This window comes from Carcharodon carcharias, chromosome 2 (genome assembly GCF_017639515.1).
Source record: "Carcharodon carcharias isolate sCarCar2 chromosome 2, sCarCar2.pri, whole genome shotgun sequence".
NCBI lineage: Eukaryota > Metazoa > Chordata > Chondrichthyes > Lamniformes > Lamnidae > Carcharodon > Carcharodon carcharias.
Window position 1 is genome coordinate 174,322,679 of NC_054468.1, and position 26,686 is coordinate 174,349,364.

The window sequence follows — 26,686 nt, forward strand, 5'->3', positions numbered from 1 at the left end:
TTAACATTGCAACCCAAATGTTTAAGAAATACCTTTAAAAAAAGCTCCAATTGAGGAGGCTATCACGTGATAAAAGTCTTAAATGTATTGCTTTTTTGTATTTTAAAAAACAGCAAGAGAAATGGTTTTGTTTTTTGAACACCCAAGTATGGCCTTAACTGAAACATCCCATCAAAAATAAAAGACTTTAAAAGGGTGTTGAAGAAAAGCAAAGCAGATTTTTTGTTCAAACCCAAGAGCTTAAAGAGCTCAAGGTTCAAATGAAAAAATCACTATAGCACAGCAAATTGATTACAACAATTCCTTTAATGGCACTCACCCTGCTGTTTTCATTTGGCACCACAACAGCAAGGCATCTTTTGCAGATTTCTTTTCCTTGTTGTCTTCTGATTCAACGCTGATATCCTGGATCTGGAGAATAAAAATGAATACCAAATGGGCTTGTTTACATAATTACATCATTTCCTGGGACCTAAATTGAGGTATTGAAAAGAAGTAGATTTAAGTAGTCCTAAATACATCAAATGCTTTTACAAAAAGGAGTGCTCATATTTTGTTAAAGTGGCTAAAAGTGTAAATAATTAAAACAAGCATTAATTCATCCTAAAGGTCTGAGTGGCACTCGCTGCATTGATGAATTTACCTGGAATCGGAGAATGATGGTCCAAATTAAACCGAGAGTCAGTCGATGGTTTCCATCCACAATATCATGGGATCCCATATTTTCTAAATGTACTCTTTGCTCTTTAAGGAACTGAAGGGCTTTGTCAACATTTTCAAGACAATGGATTCGCATTCGTCCTTTTGTTGGTTTTGGCTAGTAGAGAAAGGGATTATGCACATAAATACCAAATGTCATGCAAAAGAACTCTGGCACTGAAGTATCGACTAAATATTGACCCAGAATTTTCAGTTGTAACAACAGCAAAATTGTCAAGCATTCACTGTCCTTACTCCTCTGAAACGGACAGCAGCTTCCACAGTCCACAAATGTACAGTTAAACACAGAAATACAGAAGTTGCTATCAGCGATATTACGCTTCTCCAGAGGATATGCTGTTGAGGTCCCCCCAAAATGCAACCAATCAAAATTCACTGATCTGACGAAAACTTCAAATCAATCACTATCCCATCTCCAAACTCACTTTCCTCTCTAAGATCCTTGAACATGTTGTGTCACACCTGACTTCAAGATGAGCTTCTGATCTCGCATTTGTGCCAGTGCCTAGACCGCCTATTTCTACCTCTTAAAAATCTCATACTTTCATTATCTCTAGACTTGGCTATTTCAAAGTGCTCCTAACTGGTCTCCCACATTCTATCTTTCATAAACTTGAGGTCATCTAAAACTCTGCCTCCCGGGTCTTAACTCACAGCAAGTCCCGTTCATCTATCATCACTGACCTGTATTTTCTCCCAGTCAGGCAACATCTTAATTTTAAAATTTTCACCCTTGTTTTTAAACCCCTCCATGACCTGGCCCCTCCCTACCTTTGTAATCTCCTCCAGGTCCTACCAGCCACCAACATATCTGTGCTCATCTAATTCTAGCCTCTTGAGCATCCCCAAATGGGTGTCAATGCCCCAAGCTGCCAAGGCCCCAAGCTCTGGAATTCATTCCCTACACTTCCCTGCCTTTCTACCTGGATTTCCCCTTTTAAGACACTCCTAAAACCAACCTCTTGGACCAAGCCTTTCGTTATTTGATCTAATATCTTCTTGAATGGCTTGACATCAAATCTTATTTTATAATGCTCCTGTGAAACACCTTGGGATATTTCATTAATAACAAAGCATAAGGTGTCCTGCACTTTATCAATAGGGGCACAGAGGACAAAAGCAAGTAAGTTTATACTAAACCTGTGTAAAACACCAGTTTTAGCCTCAACTGCAGTATTGCGTCCAGTTCTGGGCACCACACTTTAGGAAAGATGTGAAGGCATTAGAGAGGGTGCAGAACAGAATCATGCGAAGGGTTCCAGGGATGAGGAACTTCAGTTACACAATTGGAGAAGTTGGGATTGTTTGCCTTGGAGAAGAGAAAGTTAAGAGGATATTTGATAGAGGTATTCAAAATCATGAGGGATCTGGGTGTCACAGATAGAGGAAAAACTGTTGCCATTGGCAGGAGAATCGAAAACCAGAGGTCACAGGTTTAAGGTACTTGGCAAAAGAAGCAATGGTGTCATGAGGGAAAACTTTTTTTATACAGTGAGTGGTTAGGATCTGGAATGCCCTGCCTGATAGTGTGGTGAAGGCAGGGTCAATTGAGACTTATAAGAGGGAAATGGATCATTGTCTGAAAATGAAAAATTTGCAAAGTTGCAGGGGAAGGGCAGAAAAGTGGCACTAGGTAAATTGCTCCTTCAGAAGGCCAACACAGACATGATGGGCTGAAAGGCCTCCTATGCTGTAAACATTCGATGATTAAAGATGCTAAGTTGTTGTTGTCTTATGCTCTCAGTCTCGCTGTTAAAACTTTTGAAAAAAATCACACCTCGTTGAATGAGGTAATAACTGGTTTATAACAGCACACTATGTTTATAACTGACCCTGAAAGAGTAATTTTATAATTATCAAATGCCACTTTTTTCCATTAGAGGCAATTCCATATATATTTAAAACAACAAAGAAGCTTGGGAGATGGGAGTTGAAACCTACCCATGATGCCAATAGCTACCCTGGAACAATTTAACGCTGGGAGCAGCATTAATTGCTTTAAGATGAGACTTGTGCCCCCTTCTTGGGTGGAAGCCCAACTTAAGAGAGCTGCTGGATAATCAGATGGCCAGCAGCTCTGTAGTCCCAGTAGTGCCAGCTGGGAGCAGTGGCCACTGCTGGGACTACAGGCAGCCCCACCACACCAAACGGCCCAAGTTAGTCCTGGGTCAGGGGCCTCAATGATGAGGCCTAAGGGTTCAAGAGGCCAGGGGAGGGTTAAAGTGGGTGGTGACCATTTAGAGGCTGCCTCCGATGGGCCTAGGGGGCCCTCAAATAAGGCTCCTCCCACTTTGTCCGACAGCAACCTGCACAACTAAAATTACTGGGCTTCCTGCATGGTGTGAGCTTCCCCACTGGCCATGGGTAAAACGCAGAGTGGTGCAGTATGAGGCCCTTAAGTAGCCATTAATTGGCTCGATGCCTCCCCCATCCCCTGTAAAACTTTAAACAGATTGGGGGCAGGCGAGCAGGTGATGTGAAGGTCACCTCTTAGATTTTGTGTCCCCTGCCTTTAAACCTGCTGGCAGAGAAGCCTAAAATCCAGCCCTTGTTTTACAGTTTATGATTATTTGAGCTTCAAGTAAATCCCATATTTATGTCCCAATCATTTATTTCACTGCCTGTAAATTTTAAAACTGAGGATGAAGGGATTCAGTGGTTTTTAATTTCTTGGTTTGCTGCCTGTGAGAATACTTCAATGTGATTGACTGCTTAAGTAGCATTTAGATGAACACCCGAAGTGCCATAGTATACAAGGCTACGGGCCAAGTGCTGGAAAATGGGATTAGAGTAGATAGGGGCTTGATGACTGGTGTGGACATGATGGGCTGAAGGGTCTCTTTCCGTGCTGTAAAACTCTGACTCTATTAACCTGCTTAATGACGTCACTATAGCTGGATGCCTAGAGATCCTTTGGCTTTGTGTCAGATTCAAACCAAGGAGGAATTCATGCCTCAGAGATCACTAGATCTTTGTGGGCAGCTTTCTTTGAGTCAACAACAAGCTCAGTACTTGCTGCTGACCCCAAAATCAAGCCCTTTCTTCCAACATTATTCTAGGATAATTTAGATGCATATATTAATGTCATAAGCCACTTAATGGATTTCTTCTTCAAAACAATGGGATGACTTCTTTCAACTGGGGAAAAAATTCTCAGTTGTGTTCTTCATTAATTTGATATTGATGAATTAATGTTCAAAGAGAATAAATATAAGGGTGATGCCTCTCCAATTTCCATTTAAAAGGAAATTAAACAAATTTTTAAAATAATATTCTGGAGACAATTCCTCTGAATTTAGAGTCCATCACATTTGTAATCTGGGGGCCATTTTTGTATTGTATAGAATACCCAGTCATTTGGCAACAAGGCAGAAACAGCAAACACATGCAATCCAGTTGCAACAACCAAGGACCAATATTAAATGTGTGGAAAGCAGAAACCTTTAACAGTAAAGTTAAGGTAACTGGTTGTGGCTAGGCAGTAGAGTGGCTAAGCACTCGTTTCTTTGCCTAATGGTTTAAATCTTATCTAAATTAATGGGATAAAGCGTGAGCATCAGGTAAGCATGTTGGACCAGCTGATCTTTTACTGCCTGTCACTTCTGTTACATTTAGCAACTACAACTACTTGCATCTAGTTAGCACCTTTAATGCAGTAAAATACCCCAAGCTGCTTCACAGGAGTAAGATCAAATAAAACTTGACAATAAGCCACATAAAAATTATTTTAGGACAGGCAAAGAGGTAGGTTTTAATGAGTGCCTTAAAAGGAGAAGAGAGTGGTAGAGGTGGAATGATTTAATGAGGGAATTGCAGAGCTGAGAGCAGGTGAAGGCACAGCTGCAAATGGTGGAAAGAATAAAACTGGGAACATGCAAGAAGCCAGAATTGGAGGAACACAGATGGTGGAGGATTGTAGGGATGGAGGAGGTCACAGTGAGAGGGAGAAGGGAGGCCATGGAGAGATTTGAAAACAAGAGTGAGAATTTTAAAATCAAGTCGTTGCCAGACTGGGAGCTAATGTAGGTCAGTGAGCAGAGCGATGATGATTAAATGGGGCAAGGTATGAGTCCAGTTGCTGAGTTTTGGATAGTTAAAGTTTATGGAGGGTGCAAGTAACCAGTCAGGAGAACAATGGTATAGTTGAGTCTAGAGGTAACAAAGGCATGGATGAGAGTTTCAGCAGGAGATGAGTTGAGGCAGCGGCAAAAATGAATGACATTTTGGAGTTGAATGTAGACAGCCTTGGTGATCAACAGGATATTAAGTTGAAAGTTCAGCTGTGGATCAAACAGGAACACTAAGATACAAATAGTCTGGTTAAGCCATGGACAGAGGTGGGGTCGATGGCTGAACATGACGTTTGTGGCAGGTACTAAAGACAATGACTTCAGCCGCACCAATACGTTGTTGGGCGAATCCACAGACATTGCTCCTGGCTGAGTGAAACCCATGTGTCAGGAGCTCAATCACCAGCTCTCCATTAAACACAGAATAAAAGCAGTTCAATCATCACACAGGTGGCATAAAAAGGATATTGTTACTGAACAGCAATTGATTAAATGCTAATCTTCCTCCTTTTCAAAGCAGGACTTAACACCAGCCATTTCAAATCATCTCAGTTGATAGCAGTGTAACTTTTCAGTTATGGTCAATGGTTGTTCAAATTTGACACTCGAGCTCATATGCATAAACTTTGCTGATACTCCAACACAGTAACTGAGGGAGTTTTGTATTCTGGCATTGTTTGGTGAAATGGTCTGTTTGTTCCAGACATTCAGGTGGCTGTTAAGGACCCCACAGCACTTTGTGCAGAAAAACAAAATTCCACAGATTTTTTTTTTTAATTCCAAGTGTGCAGCACATGATATGATCATTTGATAAAAGGCTCTTGTGGTCATACGAGGAAATAAGCCCATGATATTTAATCAGTAAGCTTGTACTCATTAATAATTTAACCCAGTGAAAATTACTCATTTTACACTTTACAATGTGACTGATTGTAAGTAATAATAATGCACACTTTCAGGGCCACACACTAACTTCATCCGAAATCCCCAAGATATATTGGGGAAAGGAAACACAAGATTGTTTTTCTTAAGGCTGTATTAGTCTGTACCCTAAGATGCTAATATCCATTTTAATGTCCTAACTGTGGGAATATCATTATAGAAACCATAGCTTCTTAGTTACACAGGTGATTAATGATCAGTCTAACCTTTAACTTACATTCCTGCGTATATTCAAATAAAGGAGTGTTTAACTATATTGGCTTCAGGATGTCAAAACAGCTCCCTCATGAATCAGAGATTTTCGCCTCCACTCTAACTGTTGTGCAATGTCAAGGAAGATTATTTGTTCCTTAAGAACCAAATCTATTTGTATACACTATCTTTATTTTACAATGGTTGAAATACCTGTAGTATTTGGCACCTGGACAATGAAAGCCTAAAGGTTGGATTTTTCAGTTTGAAATGGGACTAAATGGAGGTGAGGTGTCCAAGAAATGGCTGCTGAGTGGTGCTAGCAGAAGTCCCACTTCCATTTTTGCAGGTGCCGTTTTGCAGGGCAGGGGAAAGGGTACGGAGCAGGAAGCCTGTCCTGATCAAAAAACCTAAGGTCAGATCTTTCAGGATTTTCACTGGGGCAGGTGGGCCAGAAGGCCAGGAAACATCTTAAAAGGTATGTTAGAGGAGCTTTAGGAGCTTAAAGGTGGCATTCGAGGCATGTTCTTGTTGAGGGAGATCAGTAAAGGAAGGAGTAGAGGTAGGGGGAACAACTCCATACGAGTGCCAAATTTTGGGTAGGCATCAATTTCGTTGGCCCTCTGCTAATTTCTGCATGTATCATCCTCATTATCCAAGGGTTGCTAATCAGGGATCATGCCATGATATCACGAAAGGGCAAAGCAAGGAGGCAGGCCCCAATAACTACCCCAGCCAGCATGGGGATTAAATCCACGCTGTTGGCATTATTCTGCACCACACTCTAGCCACCAAGCCACCTGAGCTAACTAAACCCATATCTACATAGCTAAGAAAGATTAATTAAAAAATCAAATTAGACACAAAGGACTATTACATATTTTACTGTTATAATAATCTTTAATAACTAATTATATTGCTTTCAGCGCAAAGAGATTAAAGACAAACTTCAGTTCTCAAAAGGTTACAACTGAAGCTGCAATTCCTGTACATTTTTGTTTAATTTAGCAAGTATATCAAGAACTGCTACCTAAACAAAGCCTTCCATAGCCACATGTTTGTGTAGTATTTTGATCCAGGGAATATTACTGCTCATACATCATTCTGTCATACTTACAAGTCTTTCTCCAGACAACACCTCGAGTAGTTTGATCAGCATCCGGCCATCGCGTAAGTCTGTATACAGATCTGTGATTCTGCAAGACACTCGTGCCAAGTGTGAGTTTACCCATTTTGTGAAAGTCTTCTTTTGAACAGCTTCACGCTCATCTGTCAAATGTAAACAAATAAAATACCGGTTTATTAATTGTTCAGCATTTCAAAGGAATATTTGTTCTTAAAGCTAAAAATTTAGTACCTCCAGGTTCCCTGTGACATCTCGCTTCCCTCCACTGAAGTGAAAGGCTTTGGGATAATCTGCCTCTGGACAGCAGCCTTAGCGATGGCTGCTGTGGGATTTCTAAGTGAGTTCCACACTTAATCTGACCTGCCTCATTCTCACCCCGACTGGCTCTAAGCAGGCAGGAAACCCTTCTCCATATCAATTATGGGCTCATTCCTGTGAAAATCTGAATTTTACTCAGATCCCACTGGAGGTGGTTTTCTGGCCAACAAACAGAACTGGCTCCTGTTTCCCACCTTCCTGCCGAAAATTCAGCCCCTGGTGTCAGTTCAAACAGTACTGAATACTTCCTGTATTATATATATATTCATTCTCAGATTCCAGTCTTTTCATAATTCCCACACCAGGAATCATAGTGACATTTAGAAATCTCGGTATGCAAACAATGCACCACCTTATGATTAATATGGATATGTGGAGCTTCAATTTTTTTCAATTAGTCCTTTGCTGGCACGCAGTAACCCCGAACTAAATTTACTGGATTTATTAATGTCAGGGCAACCTGTTTTTATTAGGTCTTCCCAACTGCCACCAATCTATCCAGATCCAGTAAATGCATTGTTCTGATTACTTTGCTATCCTTTTGTAGTGTAGAGTCTGTGAAGTTCTTTGAAATGTGTTTTTATTTTCAAGTGTTATATAATGCAAGTTACACCATGATATCAGCATGTAAAGATCATATCTGGCTAATGTCACAACAACAGTCAGTGCTCTGCACTATACACTGGTTAAACAATCAGCCTGTCCTGTGCAGATATTACACAGTTGCATCCAGTTTCCAACTGGTTTGCATAGGGATCAACTACTAAGTGTGGGAGATTGGCTGTTCGGAAAGATCTGGCTAGCAATATAAAGGAAATTCATATTAATTTCCAATCAACATCAAATTCTAAATTATTTTTTAGCTCCCCTGCATAGTTAGATAAAACACCAGATAAATCATCATACGTCTTCACAGATTACTCAAAAAATAGGGAAGCAGATTCTGGATTAGAAGTGTAATGGACAGCATTACAAGACTCAACTTCTAGATCACCCATTGTCACTGAATTTTTAAAAATTAATTTATGGGATGTGGGTGTCGCTGGCTAAGCCAACATTTATTGTCCATCCATAATTGCCCTTGAGAAGGTGGTGGTGAGCTGCCTTCTTGAACCACTGCAGTCCCTATGGCGTAGGTACACCCAGAATGCTGTTAGGGAGGCAGTGAAGGAATGGCGATATATTTCCAAGTCAGGATGGTGAGTGGCTTGGAGAGGATCTTCCAGGTGGTGGTGTTCGCATGTATTTCCTGCCCTTGTCCTTCTAGAGGTCATGGGTTAGGAAGGTGTTGCCTAAAGAGCCTTGGTGAGTTTCAATGTTAAATATAGAAATTGTTGCATTCCTAGAGAACAGAGGCATTTCATCAATTCATGGAAAGCTGGAAATTTCAAATTAAGTCTCATACAATTTATCACAGAAGCCCCCTTTAAGAAAAGATCACCATTAATTTAGGCCAACTCCTGACTGCAAGTGGCAATTCAGGACTGGCGTCTTTTTCAGCTTCATACTTGCCTTTCAGCCAGTCATTATATTAACAAAGGACACCGGGATCACTCCCATCTTTTCTTGGTAGCTATATTTGGAACATATTCACAATTCAAATGTTCAACTACATATTTAATGTTTCCAATGATTAGAGTGGTTATATTTATTACCTCTTTTGTATCAAAGCTTTTTTACTTCTCATATCCTCAATGATAAAATTAGAATAATCCCTCTAAAATCTTTTCAGTTTTCGATTGACATGGCATCTCTACAATTTGACAGATTTATACTGAATCTGGCACAGCTAAGTCAGTGACCACAGGCAGTAAGTACATAACTAGTACAGAAAAGCAAATATGAACACAATGAATCCCTTGGTCTTACTTTCTTGTCACAATTGTGCAGGTAGGAGTTGGTTTTCAAATTTAAAGCCAAAGAGCACTTTTCCCCATGATTTCTGGAGCTTGTTATTATCAAAAACATTGATTTTGAAATTTGGCATTTTTAGTCAGGTTTTAATAAAACTAGGATCCTTATAAATTGGCTAAGGGTATTCAAAATTAGGAAAAGCAAGTTTATTGCAGAAGAGGAATGCAATAGGTGCCCCTTTCCATTTCAATGGGAATTAGCTTGTAATTATAAATTAACTTCCACGGCTACAGTTGATCACTGCATTGTGACTGATAGAGTCTTTAGAATTGAAAAGAGTAATGGATACAGGAGGGTGGTGCCATTGGAATAGAAATTCAAGTCAAATACAGTGGAGCATTGCTCAAACATAGCAATTACAGTCCTTAGTGACAGAACTGCACTGCAAGTGTGCATTGCAGCATTTTTACAAAAATCGGTTTCCTCAAATATTTAATGCAAAGCTGATCAATGTCCTAGTCACATTAAAAGGCAACCTTCCCTTTTAACTACTGCACAGCAGTCTCTTTTCTGGTTTTCAAGCTAAGAGCTGAATGGTATGGTCAGATTATTTATGGATTGCACAAGGACCATTATTCTAACACTAATTCAAACATTGCTGCTAAGCAACAAATAAATGCATCAAATGATCTTCAGCTTAGGCCTAAGGAATAAATAAATAAGTGATCTTTTCAATCTAGGTGCTTTAAAGTACGTCTGAAAATGAAAATCTATTATATTCTGCCTGAATGAAATGGAAATAGCCGAAAATTAATTTAAGAACTAACTGCAGCACAATAATGCTGGGCTAAAGAGAAATTGGGTTTCTGCAATTCACTTACATAACTATAATGCCCTATCACATACCTGGAGATGGTGAACAATTTTGATCTCAAAGCAGAATACAAAGAAAGACATAAAGCCGAAGCTTTCTGCCTTGCACTCACCTTGGGAAATACACTGAATCAATATTTGTGAAAAAATATACATCCATAACTACACAGGACCCACAGTGTGTAATATTATTTTATTTTACCTCTATGGAAAGAGATGATCAGTGCATCATTGTTTAAATTGATCTTGTGAATTGGGATGATGCTGTGTACTTGCAGATACAAAATGGAATTTTATTAGAATGGCCAGATAGTTCTAGAATGTTAAGTAAATTTCCCTCAACCACAGCTGCAAGTGACCAAAAACTGGCATCGATTGAATGCTCTTTGCACTGAGCTTGTCTTCATGAATAGAAATAACTGTCAGGTAACTAGCTGGTTAATTGTGCAAGAGACTCTGCAAGAGAAAACTGCATAATATGAGACCCAACATTCAAACTCTACCTTGTTCTTTATATCTTACATTTGTTTTTTTAAAGAAACACATTAACAATGTGGTGCAAAAATGGACTACCTATTCAATAGATATTATTTCTCCGACATGTAAAAGGCTTCTACCTGCATCAGATCGTATCAGGGTCATTTTGAAATCATTGACATTAAGTATAGATATGCTAAATATTTATCCAAACTGCATGCACTAAACAGAAAGAGTTTTAACTTTAGAACTAGTCAGCTATTAAGTGTGATGGGGAACATGAACAGTTGTCATTATGAGTCAAATCTGTTAACCCTAAAAACTCCCTGCTGCCAGTTAAGAAACTTACAATCAAATGGTATGTATTTTTAGTTACTTAGCAATCTCTGGAGGGACTATATGATATAGGTGGGTCTTATTTATCTTGCATATTAGTAAGAATGTTTTCCCAGGGGTTTACAAACAGAACACATCTATGAAGAACTCAACTCAGGAAAAAGGAAACTGCACGAACACTTGTATTGATAATAGGCAGTCTCCTAGTGTTATCTTCAAGCAACACTGAAAGGAAGCTTCCTCTTGACGGAAATAGCTTATAGTTTAGAGTTACCACATTGAGGATTTCAGTTACTGCATCAATACCACTGGCAGAAGATGTGTTAGTTATTTGGTTAACCCAAAATATTCATAGATCCCTTATTTTTTCTCCCATCTTCTCCCTGTCTGAAGTTCTATACAGATAAAATAAAAGGGCAAAAGAAAAATGTAACCTGATAGTGCATTTTATAATTATTTTTACTGACCTAAGACAGACTTCAGCAGGCTGTGTTGTGTAAAAGCTGCCAGCAAATGCCTTATTATTTAAAAAAAATCTTAAACTAAAATTTACAATTACATACCACATCATAGGATGCAAAAATGTATCGAGATTCTCAATGCTACGATCGTCAGACTAATACTAGAAGCATAAATGACATTGAACTATGAATGCAAAAAGCTATGTTTAACACAGCTGCTTTTATGTTCTAACGTGAAGCAATTTCATTTAATCTTGCATAACAAAGCTTATGCTCCTGTTTAACTTGTGCTTGAAACATGCATTATGAAACTTTTATTTCAATCTAAAATTTGAGATCCAAGTTCTCAAAAACTGGCTGCAGTTACTTTTAAAAAGTTCGCTTTACTTTCAATTATTATTGCCTCATTCCCATTTTTCATAAGAGCGATCTAACACAATTAACCTTGAGAGCAAATTAATGACTTACATAAAGCCCGACTTTCTATTCTTGACTATGTTGTTCTGATGTTAGATAGCTAATGGTATATTTTTTCTGCTCAACTGAAACAAGGTAAATTCTTCACACAACTAAAATGCTGATGAATGCAGTATTATACAACATGCAGACAAACAAAAGACTAAAAGCTTTATCACAGCCTAAAAACATTGTACTTGGGCTTTCCAATATCAAACAGATAGGTGTGTATAGATGAGCATGTATGTAGCCATGTGTGTGCAGGCGTGCAAATGAATGCAGGCATGCGTGTGTACATGTGCGCAAGAGATGAAGAGAAGGGAAAGGGATATAATTAAGCATTTAGTGTAAACAATACAAAATAGAATAGCAGTTTCGTCATCACATTGGTATTAGTAATTGCAAATTATGCTTTGCAAAGTAGAATACTGCAGATTCTGGAAATCTGTAATAAAAACTGAAAATACTGAGCAGGTCAGGCAGCACTTGTGCAGAGAGAAAAGCAGAGTTAATGTTTCAGGTAGATGACTTTTCATCTGAACTGAAGAAAGTTAAAGATATAACAAGTTTTAAGCAAGTACTGAGGCTGTGAAGAGGGGAGGAAGAACAAAAGGGAAGGTCTGTGATAGGGTGGAAGGCAGGAGGAGAGATTGAATATAAGAACATAAGAAATAGGAACAGGAGTAAGCCATAAGGCCCATCAAGCAGGCTGCACCATTCAATGCCATCATGGCTAACCTTCGGTTTCAATTCCACTTTCCTGCCCACTCCCCATATCCCTTGATTCCTTGAGTCACCAAATATCTGTCTCAAATATATTCAAAAATGGAGCATCCATAACCCTCTGGGGTAGAGAATTCCAAAGATTCACAATGCTCTGGGTGAAGAAATTTCTTCTCATGACTACTAAATGATCGGGCCCTTATCGTCAGGCTATGCTCTAGATTCCCTAGTCAAGGGAAACAATTTCTCAATATCTACCCTGCCAAGCACCTTGGAAGTACTCGGCAGGACTGGCAGCATCTGTGGAGAGAAAAATAGAGTTAATATTTCGGGTCGATGACCTTTCATAGTTCTGATGAAAAATCATCAACCAGAATGTTTCTCTCTCCACAGATGTAGCCAGACCAGCTGGGTATTTCCAGCATTTTGTTCTTATTTCAGATTTCTAGCATCTGCAATATTCTGCTTTTCCCTTCAGAATCTTGTATGTTTCAATGAGATCACTTCTCATTCCTCTAAGTTCCAGAGAATATACTCAGAATTTATTCAGCCTCTCATAATAGGACAACCCTTTCATCGCAGGACAATCCTCTCATCCCAGTAAGCAATGTAGTGAACTTTTGCTGTATTGCCTCCAATGCAAATCTATCCTTCCTCAAATATAGAGGCCAAAACTGCGCACACTAATCCAGGTGTGGTCTCACCAAAGCCCTGCACAATTGTAGCAAGATTTCTTTATTTTTGTACCCAATCCCTTGCAATAAAGGCCAACATGCCATTCACCTTCTTAGTTACTTAGTTGTACCTGTTTCACAACTTTTAAAAAATATTTTGCTTTTCTATTCTTAGATTCAAATAACCTCATACTTCCTTAAATTATACTTCCTCTGCTGCCTTGTTGCCAACTCACTTAACATGTCTATATCTCTTTGCAGCCGCTTCATGTCCTCCTCACAGCTTACATTCCCACCAGTTTTGTATCATCAGCAAACATAGATACATTACTAAAACAGAATTACCTGGAAAAACTCAGCAGGTCTGGCAGCATCGGCGGAGAAGAAAAGAGTTGACGTTTCGAGTCCTCATGACCCTTCGACAGAACTTGAGTTCAAGTCCAAGAAAGAGTTGAAATATAAGCTGGTTTAAGGTGTGTGTGTGGGGGGCGGAGAGATAGAGAGAGAGAGGTGGAGGGGGGGGTGTGGTTGTAGGGACAAACAAGCAGTGATAGAAGCAGATCATCAAAAGATGTCAACGACAATAGTACAATAGAACACATAGGTGTTAAAGTTAAAGTTGGTGATATTATCTAAACGAATGTGCTAATTAAGAATGGATGGCAGGGCACTCAAGGTATAGCTCTCTGTCTCTTTGTTAAAGTTATTAATATGGTTTATAAACAGCTGATGCCTCAGCACTGATCCTTGCGGCACTATCCTGGTTACAGACTACCAACTTGAGAATGCCATTTTTCCCTACTGTTTTCTAAATGTTTACTAATCCTTTACCATATTAATACATTAGCCCCAGCTCCATGGGCCCCAATCTTGTGGTGCCTTATCAAATATCTTCTTGAAATTTAAATATGCTACATCTACTGGTTCCCCTTTATCCTCCCTACCCATGAAGGATTGAGGACCAGAGAGCACTGATTTAAGGTGATTGGCAAAAGAAGCAACGGCAATATGAGGAAGAACATTTTAATGCAGTGAGTGGTTAGGATCTTGAAGGCACTGCCTGAGAGTGTGGTGGAGGCAGATTCAATCATGGCTTTCAAAAGAGAACTGAATGATTATCTGAAGAGGTAAAATGTGCATAGCTACGGGGAAAAGGCAGGGAGTAGGACTAGGTGGATTGCTCTTGCAGGCAGCTGGCATGGACACGAAGGGCTGAATGGCTTCCTTGTGTGTTGTAACTATTCTATGATTCTAGTTATATCCTCAGAAAACACTAATAAATTGGCAAATATAAATTCTCTTTCATAAAACCACATTGGCTTTGTCTGATCATATTTTAATAGCTAAGTCAACATCTGTACCAGCTTAGAAGTCATTACTTCTCTAACTTTTTCTAATTCTGATGAAAGTTTGACCTGGAAAGTTGTGGGGGAATTTTATCAAAATAGTTGCTGCCAGAACACTGAGTCCATTTACAGGTTGGGAACCTGAATTGTGAAGGAGCAGGCTTTGCCAAAGCTCCTCCCCAGAGTCATGGCCTTCAGCATCTGGCCTCTGGGTTACTCAACCAATTAGGGAGGTTGGATGGGGTGATGTGACCATTCTGTCAAAGCAAAGATTTCTAACTAAAGGGACCACAGCATGGGTTACAAGGGCTTGGATTTTTACGGTTGCATGAACCACAGGAATGGAGAAGAGACCTGGTAAGGATGCTGGTCAGTTCTCTTACCTGCTTTGGGGTCTGAGTAGCTGCAGTGAGGTGAGCTCTCCTAAGGATAGGAGGAAGAGGAGAGCCTTTCCAGCCAAGCAGGCATGGATGGCGGACACCAAGATAGTCAACAGCAGAAATGTAGTCCTTCCAACTTGAAGACAGTGCACCGAGAGGATTCAGGACCTTAATAGGACATGAACGGTGAATGACATACAATTTCAGGTGCTAAGCCCCAGACTCTGACTTTCCAAGCATTCTCCTGCAGAGCTTGCCTTAGGACAACACACCTTGCAGTTCCACTCATTCCTTTCTCTGCAGGCACCTGGCATCACCATTTAAGCAGCTAACACTCATATTCATCTTATTGCCCATTCACACCCATGCCTCACAGACGCCCTCCATAATGTTGCCCTTCCCTCCTCTCTCACACAAGCCATTTCAAACACACACATCTCTGTTTGCACTCCTTGCAGAAGACAGCAAACAACCTTGGTAAAGGGTAGAGACCTGAGGGACCTTCATTAATAAGTAACTTAACAGCCATTGGAAATGTGCTCCAGGAGACTGCGGATGTCAGCAATCACCTGCCATGAGAGCCTGAGCCTCCCGAGACACTGATGCTTTGAGCCTCCCGAGACACTGATGCTCACAAATAAATGTTAAGAGATGTGATGCAACCTTGGGTTTCATTTCCTACCAGCTGGATCTCAGTGTCCATCCCCTCTGGCTTGTGGAGGGGCACATGGCTGAGGAGGAGGCAGCTGGAGAAAGTGCTGCTGCTGATGTTCTGGCTTCTGCTCTTGCCCCTCACCAGAGGCAGAAGTGGAGCTATATAATCTGCTCCCAGGCCTTGGTGAAGACGGACAGCAGGGAAGTGCAGCTGAAAGTGAAGACAAACGAAGTACCTTCCAAGAAGTTGACAATCACCTGTCAAGCAGTAATAGTACTCTCAGAGAAGATGTCCTTTGAACAGCAGCCTTTCACATACTTTTCTGGAGTTCTTCAGTTTCATTGAGCAAATCCTTCCCAGCTTGGTAGTTTCACTGAAGAAGCTCCTCACAACATGCACTTGCATCGGTAATCCTGGTGAGTTGCTGACAGGCCAGGAAATAGGTGCCCAGAATTGAGGTTTAAAACAGTTATTCAGTGCCTCAATTGCTTTCCCGACATCTTCAATCCCACCCCGGCAAAACCAAAATGAAGATGGAATGATGTCAGGATTCTGAAAGAACATCAATTCCATGGCATTTAAACTCCCTACCTGCACTTAAACCTGTATGCCTTTGCCTGTAAAAAATTGGCCTGTTAACTCTGTTTTTCTCTCTCCACTGATTCCACCTGACCTGCTGAGTATTTACAGCATTTTTTGATTTTACCCCAGTTGCAAACCCTGTATTTAATAGGCTGGAATACGATCTTTCTTTTCTACAATATATTCATGATGATAGCAGTACAATTTTTTTTTTAAAACAATACTTGGCTCTGTACTCCAGTGCATTCACCCTCAGGAACCACAAGGAGTTAACTGGGCAAAAAGATAAAAGCAAAAAACTGCGGATGCTGGAAATCCAAAACAAAAATAAAAATACCTGGAAAAACTCAGCAGGTCTGGCAGCATCTGTGGAGAGGAACACAGTTAACGTTTTGAGTCCGTATGACTCTTCAACAGAGGAACACAGTTAACGTTGAGTCCGTATGACTCTGTTGAAGAGTCATTCGGACTCAAAACATTAACTGTGTTCCTCTCCGCAGATGCTGCCAGACCTGCTGAGTTTCTCCAGGTATTTTTATTTTTGTTTTGAGTTAACTGGGCATTCCTGGTATAGACGATAGTTTCATGAAAGCATATGCAATGCAGAATCAGTTATAACTCAACTTTTTAATAAATAAAAGCCTAGAATGTTCAGCAACAGTGCAATGGAATCAGAATGCTTCCTGGTTAAAAGAAAATATTCCAGGCATCTCTACACTCATCCAAATATTAAGTCTGAAATTGGCATTTGCGATTTGTCCAGAGCACACGCAAAGGATATTAATTACCAAATAGCTACTGTTGCAATCTTTACCAAACTTGTACCAGTCACTAAACTACCCTAACATTCGGTGGAGAAGAAAAGAGTTGACGTTTCGAGTCCTCGTGACCCTTCGACAGAACTTGCGTTCGAGTCCAAGAAATAGTTGAAATATAAGCTGGTTTAAGGTGTGTGTGTGGGGGGCGGAGAGATAGAGAGACAAAGAGGTGGAGGGGGTGGTGGGGGTGTGTGGTTGTAGGGACAAACAAGCAGTGATAGAAGCAGATCATCAAACGATGTCAACGACAATAGTACAATAGAACACATAGGTGTTAAAATTAAAGTTGGTGATATTATCTAAACGAATGTGCTAATTAAGAATGGATGGTAGGGCACTCAAGGTATAGCTCTAGTGGGTTTTTTTTATATATAATGGAAATAGGTGGGAAAAGGAAAATCTTTATAATTTATTGGAAAAAAAAAAGGGAAGGGGGAAAACAGAAAAGGGGTGGGGATGGGGGAGGGAGCTTACGACCTAAAGTTGTTGAATTCAATATTCAGTCCGGAAGGCTGTAAAGTCCCTAGTCGGAAGATGAGGTGTTGTTCCTCCAGTTTGTGTTGGGCTTCACTGGAACAATGCAGCAAGCCAAGGACAGACATGTGGGCAAGAGAGCAGGGTGGAGTGTTGAAATGGCAAGCGACAGGGAGGTTTGGGTCATTCTTGCGGACAGACCGCAGGTGTTCTGCAAAGCGGTCGCCCAGTTTACGTTTGGTCCCTCCAATGTAGAGGAGACCACATTGGGAGCAACGGATGCAGTAGACTAAGTTGGGGGAAATGCAAGTGAAATGCTGCTTCACTTGAAAGGATTGTTTGGGTCCTTGGACGGTGAGGAGAGAGGAAGTGAAGGGGCAGGTATTGCATTTTTTGCGTGGGCATGGGGTGGTGCCATAGGAGGGGGTTGAGGAGTAGGGGGTGATGGAGGAGTGGACCAGGGTGTCCCGGAGGGAGCGATCCCTACGGAATGCCGATAAGGGGGGTGAAGGGAAGATGTGTTTGGTGGTGGCATCATGCTGGAGTTGGCGGAGGATGATCCTTTGAATGCGGAGGCTGGTGGGGTGATAAGTGAGGACAAGGGGGACCCTATCATGTTTCTGGGAGGGAGGAGAAGGCGTGAGGGCGGATGCGCGGGAGATGGGCCGGACACGGTTGAGGGCCCTGTCAACGACCGTGGGTGGAAAACCTCGGTTAAGGAAGAAGGAGGACATGTCAGAGGAACTGTTTTTGAGTGTAGCATCATCGGAACAGATGCAACGGAGGCGAAGGAATTGAGAGAATGGGATGGAGTCCTTACAGGAAGCAGGGTGTGAGGAGCTGTAGTCGAGATAGCTGTGGGAGTCGGTGGGTTTGTGATGGATATTGGTGGACAGTATATCACCAGAGATTGAGACAGAGAGGTCAAGGAAGGGAAGGGAAGTGTCAGAGATGGACCACGTGAAAATGATGGAGGGGTGGAGATTGGAAGCAAAATTAATAAATTTTTCCAAGTCCTGACGAGAGCATGAAGCGGCACCAAAGTAATCATCGATGTACCAGAGAAAGAGTTGTGGAAGGGGGCCGGAGTAGGACTGCAACAAGGAATGTTCCACATACCCCATAAAGAGACAGGCATAGCTGGGGCCCATGCGGGTACCCATAGCCACACCTTTTATTTGGAGGAAGTGAGAGGAATTGAAGGAGAAATTGTTCAGTGTGAGAACAAGTTCAGCCAGACGGAGGAGAGTAGTGGTGGATGGGGATTGTTCGCGCCTCTGTTCGAGGAAGAAGCTAAGGGCCCTCAGACCATCCTGATGGGGGATGGAGGCGTAGAGGGATTGGACGTCCATGGTGAAGAGTAAGCGGTTGGGGCCAGGGAACTGGAAATTGTTGATGTGACGTAAGGTGTCAGAGAAATCACGGATGTAGGTGGGAAGGGACTGGACAAGGGGAGAGAGAAGGGAGTCAAGATAACGAGAAATGAGTTCTGTGGGGCAGGAGCAAGCTGAGACGATCGGTCTACCGGGGCAGTTCTGTTTGTGGATTTTGGGTAGGAGATAGAAGCGGGCCGTCTGAGGTTGGGCGACTATCAGGTTGGAAGCTGTGGGAGGGAGATCCCCAGAGGAGATGAGGTCAGTGACAGTCCTGGAAACAATGGCTTGATGTTCAGTGGTGGGGTCATGGTCCAGGGAGAGGTAGGAGGAAGTGTCTGCGAGTTGACGCTCAGCCTCCGCGAGGTAGAGGTCAGTGCGCCAGACAACAACAGCACCACCCTTGTCAGCGGGTTTGATGACAATGTCAGGGTTGGACCTGAGAGAACGGAGTGCAGTAAGTTCAGAGAGAGACAGGTTAGAATGGGTGAGAGGAGCAGAGAAATTGAGACGACTAATGTCGCGCCGACAGTTCTCAATGAAAAGATCGAGAGAAGGTAAGAATCCAGAGGGAGGGGTCCAGGTGGAGGGAGAATATTGGAGATGGGTAAAAGGATCCGTTGAACTGGGAGAGGACTCCTGCCCAAAGTGAGCCCGGAGACGAAGACGGCGGAAGAAGAGTTCAGTATCATGCCAAGCCCGAAATTCATTAAGGTGAGGGCGTAAGGGTATGAAACTAAGTCCTTTGCTGAGCACTGAACGTTCAGCATCGGAGAGGGGAAGGTCAGGGGGTATAGTGAATACACGGCTGGGGTTGGGATTGGAAGAAAGGGTGGGGACGGAGGAACAGGTAGGGGTGGGGGGTCCTAGATGGGTGTTGGTGTCGATGAGTTGTTGTAGCTTGCGTTCCTTAGCACTTGAGAGAAAGAGAAAAAGTTTCTTGTCGAGGTGTCGGATGAGCCGAAGGATAAAATGAAACTGGGGGCACGCGCAGCTTTGAAAAAGGGTACGGCGGTGCTGCTGGAGGGAGAGGTCGAGTGTGTTCATACGGCGGCGCATGGCACTGAGTGTGGATTTCAGAATGTGACGGGAACAGCAGTCCGAGAAACGTTTTATGTCCCGGAGATACCTGTAATCCTGGGTGGGTTCGAAACATGAGGGGTGGAATTTCAGTTGAAATCCACGTGGGGTAAGTCGGAGACGGAGACAGTCACTGAGAAAGGAGATATGGCTGTGAAAGCGGGTTTTAGTAAACACCTTGTCAAACACTAGGAGGGAAATGGAAAGCAAAGAAGGTGAGCAAGACAACAGAGAGATACGGAAATCTTGTCGCAGAGAGGAACAGAACTTCTTCAAGGAGGTAGGCATTTCTTGAAGAGCAGTGGCAGTCAATTAAACACAGAGATAAAAACAAAAAAACTGCGGATGCTGGAAATCCAAAACAAAAACAGAATTACCTGGAAAAACTCAGCAGGTCTGGCAGCATCGGTGTTTTTGTTTTGGATTTCCAGCATCCGCAGTTTTTTTGTTTTTATCTCTGTGTTTAATTGACTGCCACTGCTCTTCAAGAAATGCCTACCTCCTTGAAGAAGTTCTGTTCCTCTCTGCGACAAGATTTCCGTATCTCTCTGTTGTCTTGCTCACCTTCTTTGCTTTCCATTTCCCTCCTGGTGTTTGACAAGGTGTTTACTAAAACCCGCTTTCACAGCCATATCTCCTTTCTCAGTGACTGTCTCCGTCTCCGACTTACCCCACGTGGATTTCAACTGAAATTCCACCCCTCATGTTTCGAACCCACCCAGGATTACAGGTATCTCCGGGACATAAAACGTTTCTCGGACTGCTGTTCCCGTCACATTCTGAAATCCACACTCAGTGCCATGCGCCGCCGTATGAACATACTCGACCTCTCCCTCCAGCAGCACCGCCGTACCCTTTTTCAAAGCTGCGCGTGCCCCCAGTTTCATTTTATCCTTCGGCTCATCCGACACCTCGACAAGAAACTTTTTCTCTTTCTCTCAAGTGCTAAGGAACGCAAGCTACAACAACTCATCGACACCAACACCCATCTAGGACCCCCCACTCCTACCTGTTCCTCCGTCCCCACCCTTTCTTCCAATCCCAACCCCAGCCGTGTATTCACTATACCCCCTGACCTTCCCCTCTCCGATGCTGAACGTTCAGTGCTCAGCAAAGGACTTAGTTTCATACCCTTACGCCCTCACCTTAATGAATTTCGGGCTTGGCATGATACTGAACTCTTCTTCCGCCGTCTTCGTCTCCGGGCTCACTTTGGGCAGGAGTCCTCTCCCAGTTCAACGGATCCTTTTACCCATCTCCAATATTCTCCCTCCACCTGGACCCCTCCCTCTGGATTCTTACCTTCTCTCGATCTTTTCATTGAGAACTGTCGGCGCGACATTAGTCGTCTCAATTTCTCTGCTCCTCTCACCCATTCTAACCTGTCTCTCTCTGAACTTACTGCACTCCGTTCTCTCAGGTCCAACCCTGACATTGTCATCAAACCCGCTGACAAGGGTGGTGCTGTTGTTGTCTGGCGCACTGACCTCTACCTCGCGGAGGCTGAGCGTCAACTCGCAGACACTTCCTCCTACCTCTCCCTGGACCATGACCCCACCACTGAACATCAAGCCATTGTTTCCAGGACTGTCACTGACCTCATCTCCTCTGGGGATCTCCCTCCCACAGCTTCCAACCTGATAGTCGCCCAACCTCAGACGGCCCGCTTCTATCTCCTACCCAAAATCCACAAACAGAACTGCCCCGGTAGACCGATCGTCTCAGCTTGCTCCTGCCCCACAGAACTCATTTCTCGTTATCTTGACTCCCTTCTCTCTCCCCTTGTCCAGTCCCTTCCCACCTACATCCGTGATTTCTCTGACACCTTACGTCACATCAACAATTTCCAGTTCCCTGGCCCCAACCGCTTCCTCTTCACCATGGACGTCCAATCCCTCTACACCTCCATCCCCCACCAGGATGGTCTGAGGGCCCTTAGCTTCTTCCTCGAACAGAGGCGCGAACAATCCCCATCCACCACTACTCTCCTCCGTCTGGCTGAACTTGTTCTCACACTGAACAATTTCTCCTTCAACTCCTCTCACTTCCTCCAAATAAAAGGTGTGGCTATGGGTACCCACATGGGCCCCAGCTATGCCTGTCTCTTTATGGGGTATGTGGAACATTCCTTGTTGCAGTCCTACTCCGGCCCCCTTCCACAACTCTTTCTCTGGTACATCGATGATTACTTCGGTGCCGCTTCATGCTCTCGTCAGGACTTGGAAAAATTTATTAATTTTGCTTCCAATCTCCACCCCTCCATCATTTTCACGTGGTCCATCTCTGACACTTCCCTTCCCTTCCTTGACCTCTCTGTCTCAATCTCTGGTGATAGACTGTCCACCAATATCCATTACAAACCCACCGACTCCCACAGCTATCTCGACTACAGCTCCTCACACCCTGCTTCCTGTAAGGACTCCATCCCATTCTCTCAATTCCTTCGCCTCCGTTGCATCTGTTCCGATGATGCTACACTCAAAAACAGTTCCTCTGACATGTCCTCCTTCTTCCTTAACCGAGGTTTTCCACCCACGGTCGTTGACAGGGCCCTCAACCGTGTCCGGCCCATCTCCCGCGCATCCGCCCTCACGCCTTCTCCTCCCTCCCAGAAACATGATAGGGTCCCCCTTGTCCTCACTTATCACCCCACCAGCCTCCGCATTCAAAGGATCATCCTCCGTCATTTCCGCCAACTCCAGCATGATGCCACCACCAAACACATCTTCCCTTCACCCCCCTTATCGGCATTCCATAGGGATCGCTCCCTCCGGGACACCCTGGGCCACTCCTCCATCACCCCCTACTCCTCAACCCCCTCCTATGGCACCACCCCATGCCCACGCAAAAAATGCAATACCTGCCCCTTCACTTCCTCTTTCCTCACCGTCCAAGGACCCAAACACTCCTTTCAAGTGAAGCAGCATTTCACTTGCATTTCCCCCAACTTAGTCTACTGCATCCGTTGCTCCCAATGTGGTCTCCTCTACATTTGAGGGACCAAACGTAAACTGGGCGACCGCTTTGCAGAACACCTGCGGTCTGTCCGCAAGAATGACCCAAACCTCCCTGTCGCTTGCCATTTCAACACTCCACCCTGCTCTCTTGCCCACATGTCTGTCCTTGGCTTGCTGCATTGTTCCAGTGAAGCCCAACGCAAACTGGAGGAACAACACCTCATCTTCCGACTAGGGACTTTACAGCCTTCCTGACTGAATATTGAATTCAACAACTTTAGGTCGTAAGCTCCCTCCCCCATCCCCACCCCCTTTCTGTTTCCCCCTTCCCTTTTTTTTCCCAATAAATTATAAAGATTTTCCTTTTCCCACCTATTTCCATTATATATAAAAAAAACCCACTAGAGCTATACCTTGAGTGCCCTACCATCCATTCTTAATTAGCACATTCGTTTAGATAATATCACCAACTTTAATTTTAACACCTATGTGTTCTATTGTACTATTGTCGTTGACATCGTTTGATGATCTGCTTCTATCACTGCTTGTTTGTCCCTACAACCACACACCCCCACCCCCCCCTCCACCTCTTTGTCTCTCTATCTCTCCGCCCCCCACACACACATCTTAAACCAGCTTATATTTCAACTCTTTCTTGGACTCGAACGCAAGTTCTGTCGAAGGGTCATGAGGACTCGAAACGTCAACTCTTTTCTTCTCCACCGATGCCGCCAGACCTGCTGAGTTTTTCCAGGTAATTCTGTTTTTGTTTTGGATTTCCAGCATCCGCAGTTTTTTTGTTTTTACCCTAACATTCTCTTTGTCATTACCAACATTAAACACACACGTAGGTACGCAAATATTACTTGCCTCGGCTTTAGAACAAAGAGAAACAAACATCCTTGGATACACAGCGGGTCAATGAAATTCAGGAAACGTGGCCCTTCCTGCAGAATTAGCCTAATGTAATGCACGTACAAAGCAATCTGGATAAGTAAATAAGTAATTATTCACGCATATTCAGGCATTGCCAAGTCAAAATCTGCTTAATTTGGAAAACAATAGTGTTTTTTGGGGATGGTTGGGGTGATGGTGGAAAAGGGAATGAGAGATAGAAGGCAAAAAGTTTGTTATAAATCAATTGTCAGTGTGGTTATTTTCATGACCTCTAACATGTACAAAGCTCCAAAATCAACTTTGCAGCTGGAAATTATCATGAGCAACCCAACTAGATTTCCCAATTGTGATTTAGTTCTCATGCCAGCTTTCACTGAATATACCTTGTATGTGACTCCTTTTTTGCATGGTCAAAAAGTTAATACGAGCGTACGAATTAGGAGCAGGAGTGGGCCACTTGGTGCCTCAAGCTTGCTCTGCCATTCAATAAGATCATGGCTGATCGGAGTGTAACCTCAACCCCAAATTCCTGCCCACCCCGATAACCTTTCACCCCCTTGTTAATCAAGATCTATCTAGCTTTGCCTTAAAAATATTCAAAGACTTTGCTTCCGCCGCCTTTTGAGGAAGAGGGTTCCAAAGACTCTCAACTCTCAGAAAATTTTTTTCCTCATCTTTGTCTTAGGGCTCTGCAATCTCTCACCATTTAGATAATAAGCTTCTTTTTTATTCTTCCTGCCAAAATGAATGATTTCACATTTGCCACATTATACTCATTTGCCAGATCTTTGCCAACTCACTTAACCTATCACTTTGTAGCCTCCATAGTCCTCTTCACAATTCATTTTCCTAACTATCTTTGTGTCATCAGCAAATTTAACCACCATTCTTTTGGTCCCTTTGGTCCCTTCATCCAAGTCATTTATATAAATTGTAAAAAGTTGAGGCCCCAGCATTGATCCCTGTGGCACACCATTCGTCACATCCTACCAACCAGAAAAAGACCCATTTATGCCAATCTCTGCTTCCTGTTAGCTAGCCAATCTTCTATCCATGCCGATGTTACCCCCTACACCATGAGCTTTTATTTTCTACAATAACTTTTGATGTGGCACTTAATCAAATGCCTTTTGGAAATCTAAGTACAGTACATCCAACGGTTCCACTTTATCCACAGCACATGTGACTCCTTCAAAGAACTGCAATAAATTGGTTAAACTTGATTTCCTTTTTACAAAGCCATGTTGACTCTGCTTGAATTTTTCCTAAGTGCCCTGCTATAACATCTTTAATAATAGCTTCTAACATTTTCCCAATGATAGATGTTAGGCCAACTGGCCTAGAGTTTCCTGCTTTCTGTCTCCCTTTTTGAATAACGGAGTTATATTTGCTATTTCCCAATCTAATGGAGCCTTCCTCGAATCTAGGGAATTTTGGAAAATTAAAACCAGTGCGTTAACTATCTCACTAGCCTCTTATTTTAAGGCCTTAAGGTGAAGTCCATCTGGGCCTGGGGATTTGTCAGCCCACAGCCCCAACAATTTACTCAATACCACTTCCCTGGTGACTGTAATTTCCTGAGTTCCTCCCTCCCTTCCATTTCCTGGTTTACAGCAATTTCGGGCATGTTACTTTTGTCTTCTATAGTGAAGACCCAAGCAAAATACCTGTTTAAGTCATCTGCCATCTTCCTACTTTCCATTAACAATTCCCCTCCAAAGGACCAACGCTCACTTTGTTAACTCTTTTCTTATTTAAATATCCAAGAAACTCTTAATATCTGTCTTTATAATACCAGCTAGCTTTCTCTCAATCTAATGTTTCCCTCCTTATTAATCTTATTGTCATTCTTTTCTGTTCTTTATACTCTTTCCAATCTTCCACCTGCCACCCATCTTTGCATAATTATATGCTTTTAAGTTTGATACTGTCTTTAACTTTTTGGTGGATGCTCCCCTTGCAATTTTTCTTTCTCATTGGAATGTATATATTCTGTGTATTCTGAAATATCCCTTTAAATTCCTGCCACTGAACTTCGATTGACACATCCCTCAACTCATTTGGCAGTTCACTTTAGCTACCGCTACTTTCATGCCCTCATAATTGCCCTTATTGAAGTTTAAAATTTTGGACACACTTGTTTCTCCCTCAAAATGAATATAAAATTCAATCATGTTATGATTGCTGCTACCTAGGGGTGCCTTCATTAGGAGGTTACCAATTAATCTTATCTCGTTGCTCAATACCAGGTCTAGTATAGACTGCTCTCTGGTTGGCTCCTGAACATGCTGTTCTAAGAAACTATCCCGAAAACATTCTATGAACCCTTCATCTACGCTACCTTTGCCCATTTGATTTATCCAGTCTATAGGTAGATTAAAATACCCCATGGCTATTACTGTTTCTTTCTGGCAAATTCCCATTATCTCTTCTTTTATACTTTGTCCTACTGTGTAGTTACAATTAGGAGGCCTGTACACCACACCCACAAGTGGCTTCTTGTCTTTATCATTCCTTATCTCAATCCAAACCGCTTCTGCATCCTGGTTTCCTGAATTTAGGTAATCCCTCTGTAATGTGTTAACACTATCATTAATTAACAGAACCATCCCTCCACCTTTTCCTAACTTCCTGTCCTTCCAAAATGTCACTTACCTTTCAATATTCAGGTTCCAATCTATGTCATCCTGTAGCCGTGTCTCTGTAATGGCTATCAGATCGTACTTATTTATTACTATTTGCACTATCAATTCATCTGTTTTGTTTCGAATGCTACATGCGCTTAGACACAGAGCCTTTAGTTTTGACCTTTTATTATCTTTGTAGCATCTAGCCTTATCTGCTGATTTACTCTTAGAATGTACTCTGTCCCTTCCTGTCACATTCTGTTTATCAATTACCA

The 26,686-nt window shown here is 42.5% G+C and overlaps 1 protein-coding gene across 3 annotated transcripts in view; it reads right to left on the reverse strand.

Moving 5' to 3' along the window:
• sptbn1 (spectrin, beta, non-erythrocytic 1) overlaps positions 1-26,686 on the reverse strand; it is a 297,759-nt gene that overhangs the window by 84,088 nt on the left and 186,985 nt on the right. For all 3 annotated transcript variants that reach the window (XM_041174961.1, XM_041174970.1, XM_041174980.1), the window contains 3 exons: positions 7,042-7,193; positions 644-817; positions 320-411 (listed from right to left, as the gene is read on the reverse strand). In XM_041174961.1, coding sequence (XP_041030895.1) covers positions 320-411; positions 644-817; positions 7,042-7,193 — 418 coding nt within the window. The remainder of the gene's footprint in view (positions 1-319; positions 412-643; positions 818-7,041; positions 7,194-26,686) is intronic.